The sequence below is a fragment of the Emiliania huxleyi genome (assembly GCF_000372725.1).
Source record: "Emiliania huxleyi CCMP1516 unplaced genomic scaffold EMIHUscaffold_99, whole genome shotgun sequence".
Lineage (NCBI taxonomy): Eukaryota > Haptophyta > Isochrysidales > Noelaerhabdaceae > Emiliania > Emiliania huxleyi.
The window spans coordinates 389,499-398,265 of NW_005194698.1; the positions used below are offsets into that span (position 1 = coordinate 389,499).

General features: G+C 64.0%; 2 protein-coding genes across 2 annotated transcripts in view; both read right to left on the bottom strand.

The window, feature by feature from the left end:
• EMIHUDRAFT_221947 (hypothetical protein) overlaps positions 1–3,230 on the bottom strand; it is a gene marked incomplete at both ends in the record, with an annotated part of 3,589 nt that extends 359 nt beyond the window's left edge. The window contains 11 exons of the mRNA XM_005756148.1: positions 312–468; positions 510–571; positions 1,068–1,135; positions 1,209–1,253; positions 1,308–1,399; positions 1,645–1,708; positions 1,789–1,844; positions 2,427–2,547; positions 2,637–2,723; positions 2,905–2,930; positions 3,104–3,230. Of these exons, the coding sequence (XP_005756205.1) occupies positions 312–468; positions 510–571; positions 1,068–1,135; positions 1,209–1,253; positions 1,308–1,399; positions 1,645–1,708; positions 1,789–1,844; positions 2,427–2,547; positions 2,637–2,723; positions 2,905–2,930; positions 3,104–3,230 (905 nt within the window). The remainder of the gene's footprint in view (positions 1–311; positions 469–509; positions 572–1,067; positions 1,136–1,208; positions 1,254–1,307; positions 1,400–1,644; positions 1,709–1,788; positions 1,845–2,426; positions 2,548–2,636; positions 2,724–2,904; positions 2,931–3,103) is intronic.
• Positions 3,231–4,223: 993 nt separating this feature from the next.
• The window catches only part of ACPT15 (amino acid/polyamine transporter I), a 6,936-nt gene continuing 2,392 nt past the window's right edge, over positions 4,224–8,767 (bottom strand). Inside the window, exons 5-19 of the mRNA XM_005756149.1 lie at positions 7,894–8,029; positions 7,044–7,154; positions 6,883–6,967; positions 6,574–6,620; positions 6,433–6,489; positions 6,232–6,282; positions 6,067–6,150; positions 5,679–5,725; positions 5,493–5,589; positions 5,123–5,302; positions 4,806–4,823; positions 4,717–4,729; positions 4,556–4,644; positions 4,327–4,481; positions 4,224–4,300 (exon numbers count right to left, since the gene is read on the bottom strand). Coding sequence (XP_005756206.1) covers positions 4,371–4,481; positions 4,556–4,644; positions 4,717–4,729; positions 4,806–4,823; positions 5,123–5,302; positions 5,493–5,589; positions 5,679–5,725; positions 6,067–6,150; positions 6,232–6,282; positions 6,433–6,489; positions 6,574–6,620; positions 6,883–6,967; positions 7,044–7,154; positions 7,894–8,029 — 1,126 coding nt within the window. The 3' untranslated portion in view covers positions 4,224–4,300; positions 4,327–4,370. The remainder of the gene's footprint in view (positions 4,301–4,326; positions 4,482–4,555; positions 4,645–4,716; positions 4,730–4,805; positions 4,824–5,122; positions 5,303–5,492; positions 5,590–5,678; positions 5,726–6,066; positions 6,151–6,231; positions 6,283–6,432; positions 6,490–6,573; positions 6,621–6,882; positions 6,968–7,043; positions 7,155–7,893; positions 8,030–8,767) is intronic.

Genomic DNA, 8,767 nt, shown 5'->3' on the forward strand with positions numbered 1-8,767 from the left:
AAAGAGGGATGGAGAACGTACGCTATATAACAAACTAATCGAAAATGAAGGCCAATAAGAAATTAGGGGAGAGAGATGGAGCCGGAGGACAAGAGAGGGTGACAAGAGGACGCAAGAAAACGAGAAGGAAGAGTTATAATGGAGACATTTAAAAAACACCTTATTAAAACAATGTAAGGGGGGGGGGGGGGTTCCAAGGCGCGCCCCCGTGAGGAGTGGCGAGCGGGCGAGAGCCGGCGACGCCATGCGCGACGCGGCGCCGCCAAAGAGCTCCGAGCCTATCTCGGGCAATCTCGGGTAATCTCGGGTACTCTCGTCCAGGCGAGGCGCCGCCGAAGAGCCCCGAGCCGAGAAGGTTCTCGCCGTCCGGGCTCCACGGCAGCTTGACGGAGCCGTTGTAGACGGCGGTGCCTGAGGGGGGCATCTCATTCCCATTCTCGTTCTCATTCTTATTGTAGGCGGCGGCGCCTGTGGGGCATCTCATCACTATCAGTATTATCATGCCAGACCAGTATTACCCTTTTTATTAGAGGATCGGGACTGAGTCGCCCCAAACGGCGGCAGCCGGAGCCTTTGTCGGGTGCGAGGGCCGTATAGCGCCGCGCCGAGGCCGAGGGCTCGCAAGCGTCTCGGCGAGATCTCGGCGAGATCTCGGCTAGCGGGGGGCCGTAGAGCATCACGCCGAGGCCGAGGAGCTGGAGGTACGAGCCGCTGTTCCACGACTCGCCTAATGAACTAATCAACTATTCACGAGCTGCCAATTATTAATGAGTGCACGAGCCGCGGCTCCACGGCTCGCCGTGCGCGCCGTCCGTGGCATGGAAGATGTACAGGTTGCACCTGCCGCGATCTCGCGCCATGGCCGGGGTCCTCCGACGCACTCTCGTGGGCGCGGGGGTGGGGGAGGAGGGAGGGGGAAGCTGCACATCCAGATTGTGATCGGGCAATCTCGGGCAATCTCGGGCAATCTCGGGTAATCTCGGGCACTCACATCCAGAGTGTGATCGGCCGGAAGTTGTCGAGGGGGAGATGTGGGGAGATATGGGGAGAGATGGGGAGATTTGCACATCCAGATTGTGATCGGCCGGAAGTTGTCGAGGATCGCGTGCCAGACCGAGGAGAGCATGAAGGTGACCTGCACAGGGAGGGCGGCGTGAAGAGACGCTGTTCACAGCGGGCCGAGAGGGGGGCAGGAGTGGGACCAGTACGGAGAAGGAGTTGAGGATGAAGACGAGGACGCAGAAGCCGAGCGCCTGTGATTCAGAGTGACCCATTCATTCACCGGGGGTGGAGTCGAGGGGGAAGACGAGGACGCAGAAGCCGAGCGCCATCCGCTGGATCGCTTGCGAGTGCTCGATCTGCAGCAGCGTGTTCGGCAGCGACTCGACGACGCCATGGTCTGGACCGGGCGCGATCTGCGCGGGGGTTCGGGTACCGTGGGGGTAGGGGATGAGTTCGGGTACCGAGGGGGAGGGCGGCGGGGGGAGGGCGGCGAGTCAGAGCAGTGGCAGCGCGGCTGCCGGAGATGCCGTCATGCGGCGGCGAGGCTGCCTGCGCAATCGGGTAGACGACGAGCGTGCAGAGCAGAGTGCCTGCAGAGAGAGAGAGAGCCGGGAGTCCGGCGCCGAGAGCGGTCGGGCAGACGCCGCTCGTGCAAGAGGCGCGCGCCGAAGAAGCCCTCCATCCCGATCAGCAGCCACGGCGGCGCCTGCACGTCGCCCGCCATCACCTCATTAATTAATCAATCAATTAAATAACTGATTAATTAATATTAATTAATTCCTGCACGTCGCCCGCCATCACCTTCTCCTCGTACACGTACTGCAGCGACTGGCAGAACGTGCCTAATGAATTACTCAGCCATGAACCCACTGTGAATTCCTAATCACGTACTGCAGCGACGGGCAGGACGTGCCCGCGATGGTGAGAGCGATGCCGGCCAGCGGCCCGCTGCTGTCGGCCGCGGGCGCAGCGTCGCCCTCCGACGGCGAGGGCGCCTGCACGGGACGCGTCGGGGACGTGTCGGGGACGGCGTCGGGGACGTGTCGGGGACGTGTCGTGACGTGTCGTGGACGTGTCTCATCTCGGATGTGTCGGGGACGGCGTCGGGGACGTGTCGGGGACGTGTCGGGGACGTGTCGGGGACGTGTCTCATCTCGCCCCTCCGGCGGAGATGACGCCGAGATGCAGTCGAGATGCAGTCGAGATACACGTTAGGTGCGGGTGGAGGTGCGGGCGGAGGTGCGGGTGGAGGTGCGAGGTGCAGCCGGCGGGGCGCCTCTGCGAGCATCGGAGAGAGTCCGACCATCGTCACCGCGAGAGCGATGAAGCCGACACCCCACCACATGGCGGGAGTGAGACGGTCGCCTAGGAAGTGTCCCGGAAGTGTGTCCCGGAAGTGTGTCCCGGAAGTGTCGGGGAACCACATGTGAGACGGTCGCCGAGGGCGAACTGCTTCATCAGCGCGACGAAGACGATCCCTCCGCCGCGCAGCAGCATCCAGATCGACGCCGAGATGTGCATGAGACCCGCCACCATCAGAAGCACCTGGCGGCAGGCGAACCGCGAGCCGCTGAAGAGGAGGCGGCCATCGACCGGCGGCGGGTGTCGGCCGTTTGTGTCGGACGCGCGGAGACCCGCACCGACAGGAGGTCGAAGACAGCGGGGAGGCCGAGCATCAGCAGCGTCTTGACCGTCACCGGCGGCTCTGCGTCCATCGCCGCCTACGCGAAGGTTCCGGGAAAGGTTCGGGGATGGGCTCGCTCGCGCCGCCGACGGCTCCGGCCCCTGGCAAGCCTTGAGGGCGGGGTCGTGCCTGGCCTTGCGCGCGCGCAGCCACTCGGTGCCGAGGTACATCGGCAGCGCGAACAGCATGCCGAAGAACATGAGCCACGACTGGAAGACCTGCGGCTTGAACGGAAGCAGCTCGCCTGCGGACGCCGACCGAGGCGCGTCATGGCACCAGCCCACGCCCGCGCGAGGGCCCGCTGTCTGGCCACTGCGATGCGCTCGACGTCGTGGGGGCGCGCAGCCCGGGTGTGCGCCGTCGAACCGCCCTCCTCCCTCCCTCCCTCTCACGCGGCTGCTGGCGTGTTGCGGCGACCGTTCAGGCCCTCGGACTTGAGCTCAAAGAGAGTCTTTGAGAAGATGACGCAGCCGGTGCCCGCCACGAGGCCAATGACGAAGACTGCCGACGCCTGGCCTGTGCATGGCTTCTCTCCGGCACCCATCGGGCCCTCCGGCCTCGTGGTTGCCGACGAGCCGATGTCGCGCGGGCAATTTCTTTTTCCAAAATTTCTTTTTCGCTCGCAACAGCAAACCTCAGCGGCAGATGTCCGTTGGCGTCCTTCTCCTTGGCCACCTCGGGGCTGCTGGCGATGATCGCGAGGAGCTCGGCCTCGTCAGTCCCGCCCTCGATCGCGCTGAAGAGCTGCGACATCCTGTAGGTGTAGCTCAGTAGCTGGGGGCGTCGCGCTTGAGCACTTGAGCACTGGATAGGGTCGATTCGGATCAAAGCGACGTCAATCACAAATTAATCGCCTAAGGCACGGGCTGCTCACCGGGACTGACCGTCCCACCCACGACCCACGTGTGCACCGGGCCGCCAGTGCGCAATGTGGTTCGACCGCCCTCGTGGGTGGTCGTGCGCCTCCGTTCGCAGAAAAGAATTTCCCCGTCAGGAGGATTTAAGCCGTAGCTGCGTCGCCATGTCCGAACATCCATCACGAGAGGGATGCGCGCCACAGCCACAGCCACGCCACCCTGCGGTGACGGTGATGTTGACCCTACCACGGGATGCATTGCCGTGTATCGCGAGCCTTGCCGTGGCGCCAACCTTTCATGACCCCCTGACCCCCCCCCCCCCCCAATGAACACACCAGCGCGAGGGAGGGCGAGCGAGACGATCGATCGAGGGGTCCCGTAGCCGTACCATGCGGAATCGACCCTATCTATCCAGTGCTCAAGTGCTCAAGCAAGGCAGGACACATAGGGCCGGCACACACACCTACGCGACATAGCAGTTTTGAGTTTACGACAACGTCTCGAATTTTCTGGACTTCTTGCAACACATATGATATCCAGTGCTTCTTGGCCCCGTGGTTGGCGACCGCGTCCGCGCGAAACCAACACTCCGCGAGGGTCATGGGCAGGGTGTTGAGGAACCACTTTTTCGAAACGAGAGCTCGAGAACGAGAGTAGATTTCCAATCCGCCATTTGCTTTGTGTGTGCGTGGGGAGCTTATTACATTGTACCTTTAACATCGGTCGTCCACGCCGTGATATGTGAAAAGGCGCCTTGGGCTGCCCCCCCCTCCCCCCCGCCCCCTCCCCGCGCGCGAGATCGCCGCCCGCTTCCGCGAGAGGCGGGCTCAGGTGTGCTTCCGCTCACTGGCTGTGAGAGCTGCGAGACAGGGCGTGGCTGAACTGGCGGTCGCCGACTCGACAGCTGAGCTCGCGGCCGACTGGGCCTCGTCGCTCAACTATTAATTAGTAATCAGGAATGAGTCATTGTACTGAATAACAGCCGGGCCGCCGACTGGTCCTCGTCGCTCTCCTCGGCGGCCGGCGGCTCGTCGGCCGCTGCGGCGCGGCAGGAGCCGCTGGGCACCCGGCGGATGGGCTCGACGTACTGGTCGAGCGACCCTGTTCACACCACGCGCCGTGAAGAGGCTGGGAGGCGCGCCGCGGCTGGCCAAACGGTGGGCGTCCACTCTCCTCGCTGCGACGCCTGGTCAAACGCATCCAGCCGCTAATTATTACGATCAGAAATAGTATGAACAGCTTTGATCAGTAGCAGTTGAGGCCTGATCGAAGACGTCCAGCTGCACGCCCGCCTTTGGGGAGATATGGGGAGATATGGGGAGATATGGGGAGATATGGGGAGATATGGGGACATCCAGCTGCACGCCCGCCTTTGGGGAGATATGGGAGATATGGGGAGATATGGGGAGATATGGGGACGTCCAGCTGCACGCCCGCCTTTGGGGAGATATGGGAGATATGGGGAGATATGGGGAGATATGGGGAGATATGGGGACGTCCAGCTGCACGCCCGCCTTTGGGGAGATATGGGAGATATGGGGAGATATGGGGAGATATGGGGAGATATGGGGACATCCAGCTGCACGCCCGCCTTTGCCGCCGCGTCGGCGGGAAGCAGGTACCTCGCCGCCGGCCTCCGCCTCCACCACCACCCCGGGCCGCTCGCGCACGCGCGCGCGGCGGAGGAGAGCGTCGCGCCAGAGCTGCGCGCGTGCGCGACGCCGGCGGCGGCGGAGGAGGCGAGGAAGAGGAGCCACGCCTGACAGTGACGGTGGGGGTCAGAACACGGGCGGTGGAGTGGCGCCGAGCAGAGGGAGGGAGCAGGGGATCAGAGCGGCGCATTGGAGTGGCTCCAGGCGAAGGGAGGGAGAGCGGGACTTTTGAGTGGCTCCGGGCGAAAGGAGGGAGGACGGCATCTCTTTGAGTGGCTCCAGGCGAGGTCGTCGCGCCTCCGGCGGGGCGAGCAGCGCGAGGACGACGCAGAGCAGCACGGGCCCCGCGTAGAGCAGGGCGAGCGGGGAGGCGCGCAGAGGGATCCGAAACGGCCTACACTCGCCGACCAGACGCGCGAGAGGTCTGCGAGAGGTCTGCGTGAGAGGGTCGGCACGGGGGGAGGGGGGGAGGGGGGAGGGGGCCTCGGCGTGAGCGGCTCGGAGACGCGAAGAGCGAGCAGCGCGAGCACCTGGGGGGTGGGGTGGGGGGGGACTCCTTCAGAGTAAAAGAAATCACGTCGGCGTGCAGGCACCACTGTGCGTGTGTGTGATTGGGGTTGAGCGCTGGTGGAGAACGAAACCAGAAGAGCACGGCGCCAGGTGCGAGGGGGGTGAGGGCCGTCCCGCTCTAGAAAGAGTGTGCTCTCCGTCAATCTCGGGTAATCTCGGGTAGTCTCGGGTAGTCTCGGGTGATCTCGGGTAATCTCGGGTAGTCTCGGGTAGTCTCGGGTGATCTCGGGTGATCTCGGGTGATCTCGGGTAGTCTCGGGTGATCTCGGGTGATCTCGGGTAGTCTCGGGTAGTCTCGAGCCTCGATGAGGGTCGTGGCGCCGTAGAAGAGCATCGAGATGGAGACCAGCTGCGAGAAGGGCAGGGTGCACGCGATGGCGAGCACCTGCCACCGTTGCCTCACCACTCTCACCACCCCCCTCCTCCCCCTCATCGGTACTACTGTGAGAGCAGGGGAACTTGGCACCGTCGAGAGTAGCGCCGTCGCCACCCTCGGCACGCCGCTCTCCGCGTGCACCTGTTCGTCACCAACTCATGTGTATTCAGTATTCTCTCGCGTCACCATCCCCGGCACGCCGCTCTCCGCGTGCACCTGTTCATAATTAAGTGATCTTTATTCATTATTAACTCGCGTCGCCACCCCCGGCACGCCGCTCCCCGCGCGCACCTTCGCGACCGACGCGGGTAGCACGCGCAGCTTTGCGGCGGAGACGGCGACGCGAGCCTATTGGCGTGGCGGCGGGCACTTGGTACGCAGCCCTCGCTTATGCTAGCTTATGCTGGTCCGTGAGGCGACGGAGGCGCGCGCCGAAGTGCAGAGCAAGGTGTTGAGCAGCCCGAAGCAGGAGAGCGCGCCTGCGAGGAGGAGACCGAGTCGCGAAGTTGCTCCTTCGGGGGCGGAGCAGCCAGAAGCAGGAGAACGTGCCCAGCAAGCAGAGAACGGTATCGCTGTCTCACTCGGCTGTCTCTCGGCTGTCTCTTGGCTGTCTCTCGGCTGTCTCTCGGCTGTCTCTCGGCTGTCTCTTGGCTGTCTCTCGGCTGTCTCTCGGCTGTCTCTCGGCTGCCTCTCGGCTGTCTCTCGGCTGTCTCTCGGCTGCCTCTCGGCCATCTCTCTCGCCTCCGATCGTGACCCACGCGGCCAGCCAATCTCCGACGTGCTCCGACGCGACGCGAACAAAGGAGCCGTCCGACCACGCGCGGACCTGTCGATTGAGGACTCATCCTTCACTCCTGACTGTCGCTCCTCAGCTCGCAAGCCGCCCGACCACCGCGCCGCACATGCTCTGCGTCCAGCGACGTGGCGACGGCGAGCGGGACCAAATAGGTGACCGTCACGAGCACGATCGTGATGCCGAGCGCGCGAGGGAAGTCGCGGCCAGGCTGCTCCACCTGCGGGATCAACTCTGGAGTCTGAACTCTCAGGTCTTGGCTCGGAGTCGCGCCCGGGCTACTCCGCCTGCGAACTGGAGCGACGACTCTCTCGGACGTGTCTACGGAGGTGTCGGGTGTCGGCCCGGCTGCTCCACCCGTCAGTCATACGGGGAGGTGTGGGGAGATGTGGGGAGAGATGGGGAGGTGTGGGGAGGTGTGGGGAGGTGTGGGGAGGTGTGGGGAGGTGTGGGGAGGTGTGGGGAGGTGTGGGGAGGTGTGGGGAGGGATGGGGAGATATCGCGGCCAGGCTGCTCCACCTGTGAGTGTCGTAGCGGCAGAGGGTCTCCAAAGGCAGGCGGGCGTCGTGGGAGATGTGGGGAGATGTGGGGAGATGTGGGGAGGTATGGGGAGACATGGGGAGATCTGCCTCACCTCGGCGGCCAGAGCCATGGGGAGAGATGGGGAGAGGTGAAGAGACCTGGGGAGATCTGCCTCACCTCGGCGGCCAGAGCCATGGGGAGAGATGGGGAGAGGTGAAGAGACCTGGGGAGATCTGCCTCACCTCGGCGGCCAGAGCCATGGGGAGAGATGGGGAGAGGTGAAGAGACCTGGGGAGATCTGCCTCACCTCGGCGGCCAGAGCCATGGGGAGAGATGGGGAGAGGTGAAGAGACATGGGGAGATCTGCCTGACCTCGGCGGCCAGAGCCATGGGGAGAGATGGGGAGAGGTGAAGAGACATGGGGAGATCTGCCTCACCTCGGCGGCCAGAGCCCCCACCGAGTCGTATCCAGACGTGTTCCAGAGCAGCACGGACAGAAAGGTGCCCCAGCGCACCGGCGGCTGCGGCTCCCAGACAAGGTCCGACGTCCAGACGGCCGTCTGGAGGCCGCGCCTGCCGCACCACCCACGGAGCTGAACCCAGACTGGACTCGAGACTCTGGAGGATTGGGACTAGAGGGCTGTCGGTAGGCCGCGCCCGCTCATCACGCCGGCGATGGAGAGGGCGACGAAGGGCGAGATGACGAAGAGGGCGAAGAGGTTCGAGACCTGAGATACGGGGGGGAGATGTGGGGAGATATGGGGAGATATGGGGAGAGATGGGGAGAGATGGGGAGAGATGGGGAGAGATGGCGAAGAGCTTCGAGACCTAGAGAGTGGTGCTGCGACTGTTGCAAAGGGCGACGTCGCAGAGGCACCGACACGGCTCGAGGTCCTTAAGAGGACTCCTCTCACTGATGGGGTGTGGTGAGATGAGGTGAAATCTAGGGAGGTGTGGGGAGATCTAGGGAGATGTGGGGAGATACGCACCTGCGCGACGACGTCGACGCCGAGCAGGTTGAGTCCGGTGACCACGGCTAGCATCGCCACCTGCGGACAACGGAGGAGGTGGGGGGGAGGGGAAGGGGGAATGGGGGTAGGGGTGCGGGGGTGGGTGTCTGTCCCCTGGTCGGGAGGTGGCCAATTCCCCTCAACGAAATTGAGTCTCATCGGCCACCAAGAGACCTGGGGTCTCCTTCCCGCGCGCCCCCTGTATGGGTTTGCACCGCGAACTTTTGAGCCGAATGGCTGGAACCCTGGGAGGCCCAGAAGCAAATCGGGGGAGTGTGGAATTAAACACAATCCTTCCCGG